The 19698-nt window shown below is 52.6% G+C and overlaps 1 protein-coding gene across 2 annotated transcripts in view; it reads left to right on the forward strand.

Annotated features, from left to right (window-relative positions):
• The window catches only part of LOC104373400 (acid-sensing ion channel 2), a 510805-nt gene extending 491313 nt beyond the window's left edge, over nt 1-19492 (forward strand). For both annotated transcript variants that reach the window (XM_086626442.1, XM_086626443.1), the window contains exons 4-10: nt 11445-11595; nt 12012-12068; nt 12558-12711; nt 13441-13532; nt 15505-15584; nt 18585-18653; nt 19391-19492. In XM_086626442.1, the coding sequence (XP_086482568.1) occupies nt 11445-11595; nt 12012-12068; nt 12558-12711; nt 13441-13532; nt 15505-15584; nt 18585-18653; nt 19391-19492 (705 nt within the window). The remainder of the gene's footprint in view (nt 1-11444; nt 11596-12011; nt 12069-12557; nt 12712-13440; nt 13533-15504; nt 15585-18584; nt 18654-19390) is intronic.
• The last annotated feature ends 206 nt before the right edge of the window (nt 19493-19698 follow it).

The raw sequence follows: 19698 nt of genomic DNA on the forward strand, positions 1-19698 counted from the left end.
TTTGCTCCTTTTAATCCCCTTTTTCCAGCTGGGTTTTACAGCATCACGTCACCCAAGCCTCTCCTGCGACCGATGGGATTAGATAATGGTACCTCCCCAGCTCGGCTGCTCACCGCTCCACCAGCAGCACGGCGCGTTAGGGAAGATGAAAAGTGCACTAAAAATGGCAATTTCTGCCAACTCGGCAATAAAAATTTAAGAGGCTTCAATTAAGCAACAGGTTCGAAGATGGAGCAATATTGTTTAACAGGACTCTAGTGTGCCTTGGAGACTCATCCCTGCGCAACGCTTGCATGGGACGGAGAGCATCAGCTACCAACAGCTGCGGTGCCCAGAAATGGAATTATAGAGGCAGGAAAACGGGGCTGGGGGTCTGGCAGCCGTCGCTTTGAAGGCCATATTTCCAACCAGGGTGTAGGCAGAGGCGTTTGAAAATCAGGAGCAATTCAATAGTATTTCCCATGTTTCCTAACCCTCACTCAGAGCATCTTCTCCTACCTACGGTCTTACACCTCCTCCTGGAACAACATTCACTCTCCGATTTCTTTCTGTTTCCCTCAATCCCACACACTCTCCCAGTTGATTTCCTCCAGTCTATCATCAGACTCTGAATTAATTCATCAACAAGAAGCAAACTGGCAGGCAGCGGTGGCCGGCTGCAGAGAAAACCTCATTGCACGGGAGTGGTTCAAAGCAGGAGACGTAAGGAAACGACTGCGTGGATGTTTTTGTCGGGCAGCAGAGTGGTTTTGCTTGGAAAACGGTGTGAGGAGTGAATCAGCCTGTTTGTAAAAGGCTGGTGTGGAGGCAAGTGATGGAAATGAGTCAGGGCTGGGAGTGGTGTGTCTGAATGGGGAGAGATTGGAAAGACAGGCTGAGTTGGAGTTGTGAAGGCTCCAGGGAGACCTTCTAGCAGCCTTCCAATACCTAAAGGGGCTACAAGAAAGCTGGAGAGGGGCTTTGGACAAGGGTGTGTAGTGACAGGACAAGGGGCAATGGCTTTAAACTGAAAGAGGGGAGATTTCCATGGGATCTAAGGAAGAAATTCTTCCCTCTGAGGGTGCTGAGGCACTGGACCAGGTTGCCCAGAGAAGTTGTGGCTGCCTCATCCCTGGAAGTGTTCAAGGCCAGGTTGGAGGAGGATTTGAGCAACCTGGTGTAGTGGAAGATGTCCCTGTTCATGGTAGGTGGGTTGGAACGAGATGATCTTGAAGGTCCCTTCCAACCCAAACCATTCTATGACTCTGATTCTATGAAAGGGCGTGCTTAGGAAGGAGGTCAGTAAGAGAAAACATCAGGGATGTAGATGAAGCCACGGTCTGGGTGCTCCTGCTAAACCTTTACCATATTATATAGATAAGAAATTTTTATATGGAAAGCTGCTCGCTGAGGACAGAAGAGCTTCCGAGAGTCCAACTCCCATCGCACACCCCTCAAATTGGGCACCTATTTAAGAGTTTGGCCGATGTAGTCCAACAAATATAGCCAATGGCATCCAGCAGAATGAGGAGGGAATACTTTTGCAGACTACAAAGAGGATACACCAAGGAGGTGGCCAGGAGGGAGAGGGTAGAGTTTATTGCAATTTAAGACACAGTTTGCATGTGAGCAAAGGGTCCAGCTCATTTCACGGGATGCTAGAAGCAAGTTGTAGATGGTCAGCACAGCAAAGGGCAGGAGCAGCTGTCCAATGGGTCCTGGGAGCAAACCCAGGATGGGGCTCAGAAGAGGCTGCCTTTGACTTTGGGGGAAGCCACAGGAGGTTTCAATATTGCTGTTTGATTTGAAAAATTTTTTCCAAGGAAATGGGGACCTGGAGGAGCCTGGAGCTCCAAAATGATGTTTTTCTTCTGGTGCTCACTCACCTCCAGCACCTAGGGACTCGTGGGCTGTATAACTTCCCCCAGCTCTGCTCAGGGGGACCTTCCAGGTGCTGGAAGGGTTAAGCTCCTCTCCTTAAAGACAGCTATTTGATGATTGCATGAAGGGAGCAAATGAGAAGGAACAACCGCATCACACCCGACACAGCAAAGGTAGACAGCAAATAGACAACTTCCAGCATCATTAACTGGGAGATGGTGCCACGGAGCTGTGCGTATCCTGAGCTTTTTAAGTGTTTTACAAGTGCTGAGGTTGCCTGGGATTGAAATTCTATTCAGTTGATGCTCTTTGATGTCTCATTAACGAACGGCAGTTTCTGGTTATTATTTCATTCGGAGCAAACGCCAACACGCGTCGCCTTGATGTTGCGATGTTCAGGGAGAGGTTCGCGTCCCTCCTTGGTGATCGCTGTCCGAAGTTTGGTGGCATCAGGTGGGGACCCACACATGGAGGAGGCAGGAGAGGGGCTAAGCCGCAGCTCAGAGCCAAATCAATGCACGATACATCCCCAAAATCAGATTCATTGCAGAGCCCAGCTGCAAACCAGGCTGAAACTGCCCCAACCTCACGCTGGAAACATTTCCACCGCATTTCCACATCTTGCCAACCATGTCCTGGGCTGCATCCAAAGCAGCGTGGGCAGCAGGTCGAGGGAGGGGATTCTGCCCCTCTGCTCTGCTCTCATGAGACCCCCCCTGCAGTGCTGCGTTCAGCTCTGGGATCCCCAACATCAGAAGGACATGGAGCTGCTGGAGCGGGTCCAGAGGAGGCACAAGGATGATGTGAGGGCTGGAGCACCTTTGCTCTGGAGACAGGCTGAGAGAGTTGGGGCTGTTCAGCCTGGAGAAGAGAAGGCTCCGCGGAGACCTTCCAGCACCTCCCAGTACCTAAAGGGGCTACAGGAAAGCTGGAGAGGGGCTTTGGACAAGGGTGGGTAGTGACAGGACACGGGGCAATGGCTTTAAACTGACAGAGGGGAGATTTCGATGGGATCTAAGGAAGAAATTCTTCCCTCTGAGGGTGCTGAGGCACTGGAGCAGGTTGCCCAGAGAAGTTGTAGATGCCCCATCCCTGGAAGTGTTCAAGACCAGGTTGGAGGAGGCTTTGAGCAACCTGGTGTAGTGGAGGGTGTCACTGCTCATGTCAGGGGCGTTGGAACTGGATGAGCTTTGAGGTCCCTTCCAACCCAACCCATTCTGTGATTCTATCATCTTCCCTATTGCACAAAATTAAACATGCAGAGGAAAACAGAGATACCACTTAAAATAAAAAAAAAAAAGCCCTCTCTGGCTGCAGGCAGATGTTGGCAGTTATCAGGAGGCTCTGTGCCAAGAGCGGCGCATGAAGGGCTGCGGTGTGGCCAGGAGAAAGGGCCGTGGCAGGGAGGAGGCTGCGCGGAGCGGCCCCCACCACCACGACCCACTCCCGCCCCGTGTGCCGAGGGCAGCCCTGCCTTTCCTTGTGTTTCAGGCAAGTGAGATCCATCCTGCTTCTAAGGAGACAAATCAATTTGTCCCTTTTCCTTTCGGAGCCTGCCAGTTTGTAACTGATTGTTGGAATCCCTAAGAGCCGGGATCAAGGGAATTTAAAAGCATTTCATTCATTAATTAAGTATTAATGATGGCGAAAGCGTGAGGACTTGGGTTTGTCAACCTCAATTAGAGGCTGAAGCCGTTTCTGTAAGCGTGAGCCGGCGCGGTGCCAGGGAGGGCTGTGTGCCCGCAGCCCCTCGGAAAGGTGCCACGGCAGCGGAGCGACATCAGAGCTCAGCGCTACTCCTGCAGGAACCGAGGGCAGGACCTGTCCCTGCCGCCTTCACCTCTGCTTTTCCTTTGGTTTTCATGTATTTTTTCCTTCCAGCTCCATAGAAAATTAGCTCATCTTTGGTGGGAGCAGAGCAGGTTGGAGGGGAGCAGCTCTGCATCCTTGGGCAGCCTCCGCTGATCCCGCACCGGAGCCAACCCCAAATCAGCATCATCTGGAAGAGGCAAACGATTGTCTCAAAAGGAGACCTCTGCATGGCCACACACCGCCCAGGAGGGGCTGCAGGGGAGAGGAATCAAACCCCATTAGTGTCTCTTCTCTCCCGTTGACGTTGCTTCCGTGGCCGCGGATGCGGGATTGCTCCGTCAAGCGCGCTCCCGTTTGCGGAGCGAGGCGTGCTGGGCTCCCCGCTGCGCTCTTCCAGGCGAGGCAGGGGCCTCCTTAGCGGCATGGGCAGGAAATTCAAATGTCAAACGACTAAAGTGAATTGCTTGGGCAGCTCTCCGGGGCTCAACACCTCGGATGTAAAGGCTTTGCGTGAGGTCGGAGCTCCAGGAAAGCACGCGGTTTGGCGAGGAGCGGGTTAAGGAGGGATGGGTTCACCATTGCATTAACCCCAGGGCTTGCAGGGCACTGGGACTCCTGTGCTAAGATGGGAGAGGCAATGGGAGCAGGGATGGGGCTGGTCTGGGGGGCCAGAAGCCCCAGGGGCTGGAGGGAAGAACCTCAGGATCCTGCTCTGTTGCACTTCAGGGCAGGAAAACCGCCATGGGCTGCAGAGAGGTTGGCGTTGGCCCCTTGGTTTAAGTCTTTCACTGCAAGGTGCACTATTTCATGGGTAAAACTATGCCCAGCTCTGAGACTGGGTAGTCTCCTCTTTCTTTGAAGGACAGTGGGGAGGATTTTCAGAGCTTGCAACCCAGTGGTCCCGGCAGTTGCTTTGTAACTGCAAGTGCTGCTGATGTGGCTCCAAACACAGGCGGTACCAGAGCAGCTGCCTTCAGAGATAATGGGAAATGAAAGGTCAAGATAAGAGTTGACTATATCAGAGACTTGGTACATTGGTGCCAGCTCACCAAAACCACCTGGGAAAGACGAAGGGAGCTTTCATAGAATCACAGAATGGTTTGGGTTGGAAGGGACCTTCAAGACCATCTAGTCCCTACCCCCCTGCCGTGGGCAGGAACACCTTCCTCTACACAAGGTTGCCCAAAGCCTCATCCAGCCTGGCCTTGAACACTTCCAGGGATGGGGCAGCCACAGCTTCTCTGGGCAACCTGTGCCAGTGCCTCAGCACCCTCAGAGGGAACAATTTCTTCCTTCTATCTAATCTAAATCTCCCCTCTTTCAGTTTAAAGCCATTGCCTCGAGTCCTGTCACTACCTGCTCTTGTCCAAAGCCCCTCTCCAGCTTTCTTGTAGCCCCTTTAGGCACTGGAAGGTGCTGGAAGGTCTCCCCGGAGCCTTCTCTTCTCCAGGCTGAACAGCCCCAACTCTCTCAGCCTGTCTCCATAGCAGAGGTGCTCCAGCCCTCACATCATTTTGGTGGCCTCCTCTGGACCTGCTCCAACAGCTCCATGTCCTTCTGCTGTTGGGGACCCCAGAACTGAACACAGCACTGCAGGGGGGGTCTCACGAGAGCAGAGCGGAGGGGCAGAATTCCTTCAGCAGAATTTCCTGGGACGAAATTATCTTTGGATGTTGAGACAGGATCTGGGAAATGTGGCTCCCCTGTTCTCTGCAGAGCCCCGTCCCTAATGATGTGCTGTCTCCCTCTGGAGAGGTCCCGTATCTCGTATCTGGCTGCTGCTCAGTCGAGAGTTTGCTTCTGATTGCAAATTACAGAGCAGGAGGGAAGCAACGAGTCTTTCAAGCTGTAATTACCGTGGAGGCTCCAGGTAACAGCCCTTGATGAGCCCCTTGGAGAGGGTTCAGTGCTCAAGGGAGGAAGGTCCATCCCTGCCAGCCCAGGAGATTTGTCTCTCAAATCTTGCCCGTAAGGAAGAAGCACCGATTTACCCGTCGTGCATCAAATAAGCCCTTGCTGCAAGCACAGCTTCCCACCGAGATGGTGATGGAGGGGGAAGCGCCCAGATTGCTGGTGCCAGTCCCGGGGGTGTGGGAGATGCTCTGGTCAGAGCATCAGTCCCGGCCACAATGTGCTTTTCTCCAAAACAGGGAAAGCCTTTATGTGGCAGAGCAAAAAAAACTGCACGGGTGGTAAAAAACAGGAGGTTTTTCCTGCTCCTAGGTATCCCTCAGCGGTGGGGAGAGGAAGGCGCTGGCGTGTGGAGGTGTGTTGCACCCATTGCTGCGTGTTTAGGGAGCCGGAGGAGAGTGAATCGTGCTCGCACGCTCGTGTGCGTGCAAGCGTGTGCACGGGGTTGTGCAAGGCAGCAAATCCACGAGGAACATCACGGTTCTGGGGAGGTGCAAACGGGCTTTGCTGCACGGTGTGGGGGTACTCAGTGCTCGTACTGCTGGCTCGTGGTCCTAACAGGCCATAACTCTGTTAATGAAATTGCATCAGTTAGGGTTTGTTTAATTAATTAATTAATTAATACAGGCTGAGAGAGTTGGGGCTGTTCAGCCTGGAGAAGAGAAGGCTCCGGGGAGACCTTCCAGCACCTTCCAGTGCCTAAAGGGGCTACATGAAACCTGGAGAGGGGCTTTGGACAAGGGTGTGGAGTGACAGGACACGGGGCAATGGCTTGAAACTGACAGAGGGGAGATTTAGATTAGATAGAAGGAAGAAATTGTTCCCTCTGAGGGTGGTGAGGCACTGGCACAGGTTGCCCAGAGAAGCTGTGGCTGCCCCATCCCTGGCAGTGTTCAAGGCCAGGTTGGATGAGGCTTTGAGCAACCTGGTGTAGTGGAAGGTGTCCCTGCCCATGGCAGGGGGGTTGGAACTGGATGATCTTGAAGGTCCCTTCCAACCCAAACCGTTCTGTGATTCTATGAATTATTCAGCCCCGTGCACCTCCTGCAGACGTGGTACCACTTCACGAAGCCCCATGGCTCAACTCCAACGCTGGCAGAGCAAAAAAAAAAAGTGTGTAAGTGAAATATCTGCTCACGGCTCCATCGCTCTCTGATCCCGTCACCTACACGCAGAAGAAAATGTAAAGGGCTTAAAAGATTTGTGCGTAGCTGCGCTTGGAAGAGAGCTGATTCCATCTGAGACCGCGATTATTTATTCTCCTTTATCGTACAACGTGCAACATATGGGCCCCTTTCTCCGCCGCGGATGACTAAACGGTGGCATCTGGTGCTGCGTTATGTTGCGAGTGTAAAACAACCGCGACAAGCTCCCCTTCGAGCGGCGCGTGGCCGTTGGCATCACAAAGGCACTCTCGGTATTTTCGTTCCAAGGTGCTGTCACGGTGCGGCGCGATGTTGGCTCGATGGAGGACAGAGAAGGGGACAACCTCGAGCCCTTCTAGATTCGACCAGTCTACCAGTTTCCCAAGGAAGAGGAGACCCTTGTACCCAACCCACCAGCCACCCCCCGGTTAAGGAGAAGGGTTTTCCTCAAACCCTTTACAATTTGACCAGTCTGTTGGGCTCACGCTGACAGCATCACCAGGACAAATCCCTCTGGACAGCCCGCGTGGTCAGAAGTTGGTCATCTAACCTATTCAGGGACCCTCATGGGCAGCAACACTGGGACAAATCCCTTCTTTTCCCTGTATCAATTGTTGACGTTTTCAAAACTTATATTTATAGATGACAAATTTTATTATGTATGCTCGTGACAGGGTACAGGTTAGAAGACAGCCGGTGATAGGGACTGACTGCGAAAACAGAACTCATCAGTGATGCTTTGCAATAGCTAGCAAGGTGTGAGTAACTACGTGCCCGTAACACAGAGCTCTTACCCAATAGACCTCCCTATGGGGGGAAGAGAGAGGTCCAGCCCGTCAGCTGGTCCCAGACGTTCCCATGGAGGTCTTCCCCCAACACCTTCTTCTCTTCAGCCATTTTTATACTTTCAGGTGGAGCTCGAGTGACTCCAGTCACACGTACCTTTGTCAGGATTGGGGTGAATTTTCCTCACTTTGCTCTGAAGATGTAGACTAGAAGAAATTCAGGGCACATGCTCGGTGAGGGGTGGTCGCCGACCGGAGGTGGGTAGCTTTTGGGGTGGAGGTGTGTTTTGGTATTCTAGTGATATTATAATGAGCAAAGTTCACCTAAAGGACAAGATTTTTGCAACTTGTTGAACATTGGCATGGCCAACTTGCCTGGCTAGGTCTTGGTGACCTGACTCCGTTCACCACCATTGTTGAGGCAGCAGTTGCGATCCGTCTTCCTTGCCAGCCGTGCGGTTCCCTTTGCCAGCCGTTCTCTTTCCCTGGAAGCAGGGATGAGCTGTGGTGCCTCTGTACCACTCTGCTCCCCATTCCAAGGATACTGTACGTTCTTTTCGGCCAGGGCAGGCCTTGTCCATGCCAATCGCGTTCCGTTCCTGGGAGCAGCAACTGTGTCTCAACTCAAAGCTGCTCCAATATTACAGCTCTTGAGCTGAACTTTGGGGAAGAGCGTTCTTCCATTCCTCCCATTTTTGGTTATTTTTCCACAGCTGCTTTGGTGACTTTCGAAACCATCCCATTCAGAGCCAGGCGTGTTTCTTGGAGGATGCCGAGATTGCTGGGAACTGGGTGTTGGGTTTTTTTTTCCCTTCATGCCTCAGCTGGTCCCTGCAGATGGGATCCCTCCGTCACCCACTGCAGCTTCACACCCATCATGGATATTGTCTGCTCTTCGGATCGGGCCCTGGAGCACAGAGATGGGTGCATCTCGCTCCGAGCAGCTGAACAGCCTTCGTTGGTGTTGCTTTTCAAAGCAGCTTGAGCAGCAGCGTGGATTGAGGCAGATTTTGGGAGCGCCAGAGCTCATGTCCCTCAATGAGCAGCCTGGGCACCCATGGGTGATGCCAGCTCCGGCACACTTAGCACCTTATTTCTGTGCACATGCACACCAGGACGCAGCGGCGCTGAGCAGACCATGTGGATCTGCTGCAGCTGAACATCACTGCAAAATTTTGCGTCTCGTTGGCACTTGAGACCAGGGATGATGCTCACAGGAGCAGGGGAAGGGAGGTGGTGATTTCTGGCTGGTGGGTGAAGCAGAGCCAAAGAGGGGTTCACCATCACATGGAGACCCCTTTTACCCTCCTGCAGGCAGGGTCTGAGCTTTTCTCAGGTCTGTCCTTGGCATCGTGCAAGGAAAGACCTTGAACTACCGTCTCATCATGAGGAGGACCTGTGGCTCATCTAGAAGATGAGTATGCTGTAGGGCTGCCACGTCCTTGGTTCCAGCTGGTCCCATAAAGCCTGCATCAGCCTGTTAGGAGACAGAAGGAACTGGGAACCAGTGTAGTGCCCATAGATGAAGCAAGTGAAGTGCTGGAATGAGCAAAGCGCCTCTGGATTCCTGGATGGGAACTGTTCATGGCAAAATTGTTCCTAGAGAAGGAATTACTTTGACTTGGCTAAGTTGGGAGCTTGTCCAGCCCAGGACAAGTCCTGCCTTGAGCTTGTCCAGCCCAGGACCCAGCCTGCCTTGATCCAGGCAGGATCACCCTCTGAAGCCTGGCATCTTCCCCAAATTCTCCTTTAGCTTCCAGGTTTCATGCCCCTCCAAGGCAGACTGTTCCCACACCCAACTGTCCTCACCACAAGCCATGTTCATCCCAACATCTCATCTTTCTCTTCCTGGCTGCAGTTGAAGCCCATTATGGGTTTGTAACATTTGAGTCATTCCTAAGTCAAAAGCTACAGGGAGTTTTACCGGTGTCCCAGCACTGCGAGCTGGTGCACAAGGTGAACATCTTTCCATAGAGAGCTTTGGAGAGCTGGAGCTCTGCTCTCACAGCAGATTTCATGGAGCAGACCTAGAGCAGAGCATGGGCTCCAAATGACTCATACCGTGGTAGTTTTGTCATAGTTACCCCAAGTCCATGCCTGAAGGGTTCATGGGGGTCATTATTTATCCAACAGCATCTGCAACGTGCCTCCACTTGGTGGGTCACCTCTTTTCTCCTCCCTTTCCCACAGATCTCCAGAAGACACCCAAAACCAGCACCGCAGAGCCTTGCCGCTCAGTCCTAGGCTCGTAATCCATCAACATATGTTTACATATTTATTTTAGGATGTGATTAATGTTACTACAGTTTTGACAGGCGTGTTTTTGTTCAGCCACCGTGCTTTGCCAGCACAAAACGTTCTGTGTTTGGAGCGAAGCACAGCAAATTGGACTCTGCTTTAAAAGACAAGGAAGGAGGGGGGTGAGGGGAAAGCTATTTTCTGCTCTCTAGCAAAGAGTAGTGCCGAGCGTTCCGCAAAGAGGAACGGGAGAGGCTGCCAAGCTGCAGACAGAAAAGGAACACGGTAGATTTGGCCATGGGGGCCAGAGAGTGCCTGTTTTTCCTCCAGCGTGTTCTGGGCTCTGAATTAAGGTTTCCGTGGTGGATTGTGGAGTCCTGCTTGTCTTGTCTTGGCATTTTGTGTTAAATAAAGCGGTAACAGCAGAAGGGTTTGCGTTGCAGTAGCACCGAGCAGAGCAACTTATGAACCTCACACGAGGTGACGTGCAAAGGGGGGTGAAGACAACAGGTTCCTCATCATCATGGGGTGCCAGGAGAGCAGATAATGTGTATCTGGCTCCACAGGGCTCTCCCTGAGCACGGGTGTTCAGAAAAGGACAGGATTGACTTGGCTGACTTCTCCGAGGCTGCAGCAGGTGCTGCTCTGCAGCCCAGCACCGTGTCCTGTGGCAGCACCGCTCGGAGAAGAGCCGTCCCTCCATGGGGAGCAGGAAGGTTTGGAGGCTCCTTATGGCACCGGTACACCCTTTTCTTGGGATTTTTCACCTCCTGCAGCAATCTCTAGTTGCCAAACTGTTCTTGGTCCTTTCCCTGTGCTTCCCAAGTCCTTGGCCCTCTCCGAAGGCTGTGATCATCAACGAGAAAAATGCCTGAAGAAGGGAAGGATGCAGATGCGGCAGCTTTGCTCACCCCAGAGCAGTCACAACCATCGCTGGGATCTCACTGCCACCCTTTGCTGCTCCTCAGCGGCACCAGCGCCGTCTGCCTTGTCCCCATGAGTTGCACGTAGTGTTGCAGTTCGGAGGTTGGAGTGAGCCAGATGGGAGCTGTGGACACACTGATGCCAACGACCCCATGTTTGCTCTCACCAAAGTTTGTAGAATTATACAATCACAGAATGGTTTGGGTTGGAAGGGACCTTGAAGATCATCCAGTCCCAACCCCCCTGCCATGGGCAGGGTCACTCTCCACTACACCAAGTTGCCCAAAGCCCCATCCAACCTGGCCTTGAACACTGCCAGGGATGGGGCAGCCACAGCTTCTCTGGGCAACCTGGTCCAGTGCCTCAGCACCCTCAATGTAAAAAATTTCTTCCTTAGATCTACTCTAAATCTACCCTCTTTCCATTTAAAGCCATTGCAAGTTGGTGATGATTTGCAGGTCAGAGCCTCTCCTTCAGTCCCTGCTTGGGCAGGATTTTCCCAATGGTGCAAGAAAGACCACGGAGCTGGTCTTGGAGAACTTCTGGTGCTGCACGTCTCTGATGGCACCATCCTACTTTGGCAGCTCTGGAGCTGCTAAAGGCTCTCGCTTAGTAAAAGTCCTGCTGTGACCTCCCCTTACAACAGCACCGCTTGGTCCCCTCCTTAAAAACATCATGAAAATGGTGCTCTGGGGGTTCCTCTGCGGCAGGAGGAAGGGAGATGCTGCACCCCAGTCCCCTGACACCCCGCTCCTCCCTCTCTTTGCAGCTGACGTACCTGCCTCCGCCGTGGGGTGAATGTCGCTCGTCGGATATGGGCTTAGACTTCTTTCCCGTTTACAGTATCACGGCTTGCAGGATCGACTGCGAGACCCGCTATATCGTGGAAAACTGCAACTGCAAAATGGTTCACATGCCAGGTCAGTGTGCCAGGGGGTTGGGGGGGCAGGGACCCCCTCCTTCCACCCAGCCTGGGTCATTAGGGGTTAACAAGCTAGAAAAGCACCAGGGATTAGAGGACCTGGGAATACCTTTCCCTAAGGAAAGAAGGATGCCAGTAGCCTTTGCAAAATGCTCTGAAACAGGGGTAAGATGTGGCAGAGGGACATGGGTCTCATTTCCCCTTATTTAGCCCAAATTAACCCCCCTGGGTGGTATTTCTAGCAGCCCCCTCCTCCGTTTGCAAGAAAAGGCAGAGGTGGGGCAGATGCCGCAATACTTCTGCCGCCCGGCCCCAGCCTGGGTTCCCGTTGCCAAAGGGAGGTCCCCGTGGTCCCCGCGGAGAGCCCAGCTCCCTCACAGCGGCGGTGGCTGACGATGTGTCCTTTCCGTGCAGGGGATGCTCCCTTCTGTACCCCGGAGCAGTATAAGGAATGCGCAGAGCCCGCGCTGGGTGAGTACCGAGAGAGATCCCTGGGTACCACGGGTGTCCCAGGCTGGAGGTACTTCCAGCAGCCTGCGTCCTCCTGGCTGGCAAGGCTGGGGTGATGTAGAGCAGCAGCAATCCGGCGATGGGTTTTAATGAGACTCAACTTGTTGGGAAGGGCTGGGTGCACCCTGGGATAAAGTTTCTTCTACGTGGGACATGGGGCTCCATCAGCACAGATGTAGCATAACCTCCATCGCAGGTTATGTAGGAGAAGAGCACCTCTGGGTCTGGGTTTGGATCTGGGTTTGGGATGGAGGGACCCATTCTAGGTCTCTCAATCACCACATGTTCCCTGAGCAGTTGCTGGTAACGGAGTGTAGCCTCCAGCAAAAGGCCTCTCTCTGATGGTGGGGATGGCCGTGTGTGAAGTGGGAGAGAAACGGCCAGGACTGAGTCTCCTGCAGCTCTTCTGAGATCTGACTCCAGGAGATCTAACTCCATGACCTTTTCCAGGTTTACTTGCTGAAAAGGACAGCAATTACTGCATCTGCAGGACACCCTGTAACCTGACCAGATACAACAAAGAGCTCTCCATGGTCAAGATCCCCAGCAAGACCTCGGCCAAGTACCTGGAGAAGAAGTTCAACAAGTCAGAAAAATATATCTCGTGAGTGTTGGAGAAAACAGATCTCCTTTGCTTTATGGGGGAAAAGTGTCTGTAAAGCCCTATTGGCTGTTTAAACCAGCCTGTGCTGAGACCAGACCTTGCCAATGCCCCCATCACCAAACAGAGGTGTGTCCTCCGGGGAGGGTTAGGGCGAAACCCTTGAAGAGATGAGCCATAGGTTGTTTTCTTCTCAGTAGACCTGTTTCCAGACAACTGCATGTTCCTTCCCTGGCCTTGTCTTCATGAGCGTGCTCCATACCCACCAAAAAAAGTGCAAACACTCCTCTTATTTTGACAGGGAACCCCGGTCCTCTCTGAGATATGACTTCCTACCTAAGTCTGGGCTGTGGACCTCAGGCAGCTGCTGTCTTGGACCTCTCCCGACCCTGGGCACCTTATTGCCTTGAGGAGGCAGCGAGAGTTACTCCATTAAACATCCTTTGGACTCTTGCTGTTACCATCAAAGAGAGATCCAGAGCTCAGATCCTCAGAGATCTTGGGGAAACATTTTCTAGCTTCTGCTAAGGCTGCCAGAGTCCTGATGGTGCCCTATGGTCTTGGTCTCCAGGAGGTCCAAGTGTCTGTGGGTTGCTGAGGACCCCAGAAAGAGAACAGTCTGGACAGAGAGGGGAATAAAGCCTTAAAGTCCCTTTTTTTTTTTTTTTTTGTCCCGAAGCACACGAGGCTGCTGGTGGCCGATGAGCTGATGCTGTTGTCCTCTTTCTACAGAGAGAATATTCTTGTGCTGGACATATTTTTTGAAGCACTCAACTATGAGACAATTGAGCAGAAGAAAGCCTATGAAGTGGCAGCCTTACTTGGTAAGGAGAGACCAGGGGTGCAGTTTGGAGTCTGTGTGAGCCTGTGCTGGAGTCCATGCGTGTTTCTGGCACAGATGGATGCCATGAGTGCGTGCACAGCTTATGTGTGTTGCCTGGAAAATCCCAGCAAGGTCCAGCACCTTCCTGGCCAGCATGCTTTCAACCTTGTCTCTTTATTTTCCTTCCAACACCAAGCTGTCCCAGAAATGTCCCAGGGACCACAGCTCATCTGTGTGTCACCTTCAAAAGGTTAACGTGAGCTGCTCCATCTCTGCTTGCTGCCAGGACCTTGTTATTTGGAAATCCCGGGGCCAAGCGGGCGGTGGATGCCCTCTGTGCTGCCCTCTTGCTGGAAGGGCAAAGGGTGGAGGAGGAGGACAGCTCTTAAAACCATCTACCCATCACCTCTTACATGCTCCAAATCCATCCTCCTTTCCAGTCAGGACCCTCAGCTCTGCCTTTGGGTGGTTCTCTGCAGCTTGATGGAGAAGGTGGAGAAGTTGTTGGGTTGCTCGGCCTCATACTGGGTCAAGCTTTGTGGGTGCCAGCTACAGATTTGGGTCCTTGGGACCCACTGGGGTTGGTCAGGAGAAGAAGTATGCTCTGTGCCCATGCTCAGCCTTGCAGCCCCTCCGTGTGCACCCTGAATCCCCAAATCCTTCCTGGGATGCAGGGAGCCATCAGCACCTTTGTTTGAAAGCTGGAGCTGGGCCATCCCATGGGACTGGGTGCTGTGATCCTGCCCTGAGATGGGGACACCGTAGGGAGCAGAACACCCCACGTCACCCCAAGGTAGCTCCACAATATGTATGTGCTGTGAGCCCTTCTGCACCTGTCGTGGGTTCCCAGAGGGGGCTACAGCGAGGAAGAGGAGGCTGGTGATGAAGCCTCTTCGACACAACCTTCCTTATTTGCACAATGTTGCATGACCCTTGTTCCCAGGGCACTGTGGGTTTTGGGTAGAGTCTCATCTTCCCCCAAAGTGCTGCCCCTTTGGAACCAGCACTTTGCCCCCAGGCACCTTTTTCCCTCTTTCTGATGTCTCTGTCTCATGGACACCCACAGCGAAGGTCCCGCAGCCCCTCCACCTGCGGGTGCCTTTGCTCTGGGGAAGCAGCACAGTGTTTTGCAGCAAAGTCCATGAGATTTGTCTTCCCTGAAGCACACGGTGTGGCATAGCACGACAGCTCATGTCAGCAGTTACCTTCCCAGCGGATTCCTGGAAGTCTCCTCTCCCCATGGTGCCTCCTTCACAGCCCTTGGGAACTTGAGCAGAGAGAGCCTTGAGAAGCTCTCCTAGAAAAGCAGGCCATCTCCCTTTCCTTAATTTGGCAGGTTTGGGGTATTTTTTCTCAGCTCCAGGGGATGTTACTTAATTCTTCTGCAGCATGTTTCTTCTTTCCCCCACCCAGTTTGGGAATTGGGCTGTGGGATTCCTGGGATGAAACCTACCATCTAACTGTGACAGATGGCTTCCTCAGATGCCCAGGAGATGAGATCTGAGGAAGAAATTCTTCCCTCTGAGGGTGCTGAGGCACTGGCACAGGTTGCCAGGAGAAGTTGTGGCTGCCCCATCCCTGGCAGTGTTCAAGGCCAGGTTGGATGGGGCTTTGAGCAACCTGGTGTAGTGGAAAGTGTCTCAGCCCATGGCAGGGGGTTTGGAACTAGATAATCCTGAAGGTTCCTTCCAACCCAAACCATGCTGTGATTCTGTGCCAGCGCCGTATTGCAGCAGTATCACATCCTCATTAGGCTTCCAGCTGATGGTCTCCTTAGCAGGAGAAATTGGTGGCCGGCAGCGTCCGTCCTGGGATGTTTTTCCGTTAGAGCTGTTGGTGTTTCTGGAGGTGGTGCATTTCCCCATTCTTTGGGGACAGCGGCACCCAGGGCAGCTGCACCACGGTTGCACAGGTGCCTCTAAGAGCATTTACTCCAGGGTTAAAAACCATCCATGTGTTGTTCTCTCTCCTAGGTGACATTGGAGGCCAGATGGGGCTCTTTATCGGTGCTAGCATCCTCACTATACTAGAGCTCTTCGATTATATATACGAGGTAAGACCCTCGCCCCTCACTTTATCCCTCTGGCAGGGTGTGGGTTTGCCAGTCACAGACCAAGACCATCCATACCCAATGTGCCCATGTGGCTTATTAATTTTAATTAATGATACCACTTAATTAATGCTCTACAATAGTGGAATATAGTTGGTCATGGCCACGTAGTGCGGTGCCCTGCATCAGCAGGGGCTCTCGGGGTGGGGGTGGGGGGCTGGCACGCAGCCATGGCATGGCATAGCCAGGTTGGCTTGGCACGCTGCCTCTGCTTAACAAGGTTTGCTTCTCGCTTGGGCTAATTAAGCAACACTTTCATGTGGCTGTGCTGCTGCCCACCCTGAAGCTCGCACTGCCTGGGGTGCTGCCTGGGGACCTGCTGCTGCACCCTCCTGTCCCCGTCCCTGGTGGGGCTTCACGCCGTGGTCACCTTCTCATAAAACCACCTGTAATTGAAGCCTGAGTCCCCGTCCCGCCGTCAGGTGGAGGAACGGCGAGGCCAGACCTTGTACTGCTGCCGGGGAGGTGGGGAAACCCTGTTATCTGCTGTCTGCAGCTCTGCCAGCAGCCCTGGAGCAAGGAGCTTTCTAGGAAGCACCGAGACGAGCTCCAGCACGGTCCCACGGCTCCGCGGTGGCCAAGAGCAGCTGCTCTGGAGGGAAGCACCAGCCCTCTTTAATGGGAATTATTGCAATAAGCCGGCTGGAGGGGATGGTTCTTCCTGGCAGCCCTCCCTCCTCCCGCCCTCCAGCAGCAGTTAGGACTCCTGTATGTTTTTCACCTCTTTTTGCCCAAGCGAGTTCGCCCGGCGAGCGCCGGGGGCTCAGCCCAGCGGCACAGCTCAGCACCTCCCAGGGCTTTTCAGCTTTTCTGTGCCACGGCGCCAGCACAGGCCTCGGAGGTGCCATGCTGCCACAGCCTGCGGGCATCGTCCCTCCAGCGTCCTCTGTCACCGCAGATTCCAGCTGCTCTCTGCACCCTGCCTGCCATTTGGGCTTTTTCCACTCTATTTTTTTCACCTAAACGGACTGTGGTCCAAAATAACCCTCCCTGGAGGGAGATTTTCTCAGTCTTCATCACCACATTGCAGAAGGCTTTGTGTTGGGGGTCAGGCTCATGATTTTCCTTTAGAAAAGGGGAAACTGAGGCAGGGAGAGGGGCTGCAGCTGCTTGTGAGCTGCTGAGGAACACCCGCTTTGCACGGAGATGACCTCAAGGACCCAAACCTGTCCTGTTTTATAGCAGGAAAGAATGACTTCATGGCTTGGGGTAGTTTCAAGGAGGATGCAAACAGGACACAGGCAGTTCCCAGCGAACTTAGCACATCCCAGCCCAAGGTCCTTTGCCGTTGTCCCTGGAAAGGTGCCTCCTGCTAATTCAGCTCATCTACTCATTGCCTGGTGATTTTAATGCAACGGCTTTGGGCCCCCTGCACCCAAAAATGCGATATCTCAGACCTGCTCTTGTCCCCTGTCTCAGCCCTGTATCATGATGGGACCAGGGGTTTTTAATCCCATGGGATGTTGCAGTCAGGGATCATCCGTGGCTGTTACATTAACGTGTGGCAAAGCAGTTGGGGGCACAGGGATGTCAGGCAACCACGGTCTCTGCTCCGAGCTGGCTGGGGCATCTTGGAAAAACCACTTAATGTTATTGAAGTCGGGCTGGTGGCTTTACGTTTTAAGACAGTGACTCCCCGTCACAGCCCCTCCTGGGCAGCTGTGAGCACTTGGTGGCATTATTCTGCAATAAAATATATTGAAAATGACAAGCAGAAAGCTCGTGATGGCTTCGGAGGGCAAACAAAACCTGAGCCTCAGTTTATATCTCAGGCTGAATGCACACAATATTTCATAAAAATCGCCTATTCTTGGCTTTCTTGGGGTTCTTTCATAAGGACATAATAAGAAACCTGGCAAAGTCTGGGTTTTTCTTCTCTGTTTTACTCCTTTGTTTGACATCTGCTTATAAAACTTGGCAAATAATTTCCTCTTACTGTTGTTGTGGGGTTTTTTTTTTTCCTTTTTTTTTTTTCTTCGTTTTGAGCAAACATGGCCTAAGAGAGAATCCTGTCTCCTTGGAGAAGCACCCCGTGCCCACCTGGGGATGCACCAGGAGGTTCACCCAGCTATGTCCTATGTGAGGCACCTTCATGGTCACCCACAACAGATATTCAACCCACACTAGACAGGGAGAAAAGGAATAAAATGTCTTAAACACTGCCTAATCTACATGATTGATCTATCTGCTCCATCAAGGTGGGGTTCAGCCCACCTAAAACTCATTGCATTTTCAAGCAAAGCATTTGTAAACCCCTTGAGGTCACCAGCAAATGGATACAACTGTTCTTTTCTGGTGGATTAGCCAAAATCGGACGAAATATTGCCCCGAGAGATGTTTTTTTTGCATCGTTCTCTCAGTGCAGTCCTCCTCTTGGTCCTGCCCCAGGGCAGAGTTGTGCTCCTGGGCTCATCGGGGTCCCGAATCCCCACCACGTATCTCTGCATCCACCTCGCTTCCTAAGGAACTGACCCAATTGTCCACATTTTTAGCTTGCTTCTTTTATTTTTTCTTTTCCCCCAGTGGAAGAGTTTCAGAAAAACACTCACTTTTTAACCTTTCTGGGATTTCCCTTGAAAATACGTTCTTCAGCAGCAGTGGCTGCCAAGGAAATAATGTGGCTATGAAGGGAACTGGTGCTCACATAGCTGACATTTTTCAATAAACCCCCAAATATATTTAAAAAATTGAGGATTTGGTTTTTGTTGGTTTTTTTTTTCCAAGGGAAGAGTTCAGTTTTGACACATGGAATGGTTTCCTTTGAAAGATTGTCTCCTTCTCCATAGCCTTTGGAGGGTGTCCTCCAAACCCAGCGTATCCCCTGGGGCTGTAGACCCAGCCTGGTTGGGTGAGGCTGACCCATGGCTCGTGGATGCCCACTCAGGCTGGGCAGATGTGCTTGCCTCTTCCTGCCCACCTTAACCCAACCTCCCTCTTTTGCAGCTCATCAAGGAGAAATTATTAGACCTGCTCGGGAAGGAGGAAGAGGAAGGGAGCCATGATGAAAACGTGGTAAGGACTATTGGGAAAGGGGAGTAAATTTCCCTGCAATTGGCTCCATAGCCAGGGGAAGTTGCTCGATACAGATCTGGCATTCAGCCCCGGCTTGAGTTATTGACCCCCCCTGCAGTGCTGCGTCCAGCTCTGGGGTCCCCAACAGCAGAAGGACGTGGAGCTGTTGGAGCGGGTCCAGAGGAGGCCACCAAGATGATGCGAGGGCTGGAGCACCTCTGCTATGGAGACAGGCTGGGAGAGTTGGGGCTGTTCAGCCTGGAGAAGAGAAGGCTCCGGGGAGACCTTCCAGCACCTTCCAGTACCTAAAAGTGCTACAAGAAAGCTGGAGAGGGGCTTTGGACAAGGGCGTGTAGTGACAGGACACGGGGCAATGGCTTTAAACTGAGAGAGGGGAGATTTCCATGAGATCCAAGGAAGAAATTGTTCCCTCTGAGGGTGCTGAGGCACTGGACCAGGTTGCCCAGAGCAGTTGTGGCTGCCCCATCCCTGGAAGTGTTCAAGGCCAGGTTGGATGAGGCTTTGAGCAACCTGGTGTAGTGGAAGGTGTCCCTGCCTGTGGCAGGGGGGTTGGAATCAGATGATCTCTGAGTCCCTTCCAACCCAAACCATTCTGGGATTCTGTTTCCCAAGGACTGATGCTATGGCTCGGCCAAGGAAAAGCAATAGCAGCTGGGGAGGGACAGGGAGCATCCAGCAGCCCCGGGCTAATGCTGTCCCTCACTCTCCGTCCGCAGAGCACTTGTGACCCCATGCCAAATCATTCGGAAACCATCAGCCACACTGTGAACGTGCCGCTGCAGGCCACCCTGGGAACGCTCGAGGAGATCGCCTGCTGACACCGTCCGACTGCTCCACAGTGCCAACACCCAAGGAAGGAAAACTGCACAGGAAAGCAGGGACCGAGCTCAGGTTTGCAACAGGGGCAAAAAAAAAAAATAAAAAAAATAAAAAAAATTTTAAAAAGGAAGAAAATCGCTATGCATTTAAAAAAAATAAAAATATATATATATTATATATATACTCTGCCAAAACCAAGCGAGAG

Source organism: Tauraco erythrolophus, chromosome 25 (genome assembly GCF_009769465.1).
Source record: "Tauraco erythrolophus isolate bTauEry1 chromosome 25, bTauEry1.pri, whole genome shotgun sequence".
NCBI lineage: Eukaryota > Metazoa > Chordata > Aves > Musophagiformes > Musophagidae > Tauraco > Tauraco erythrolophus.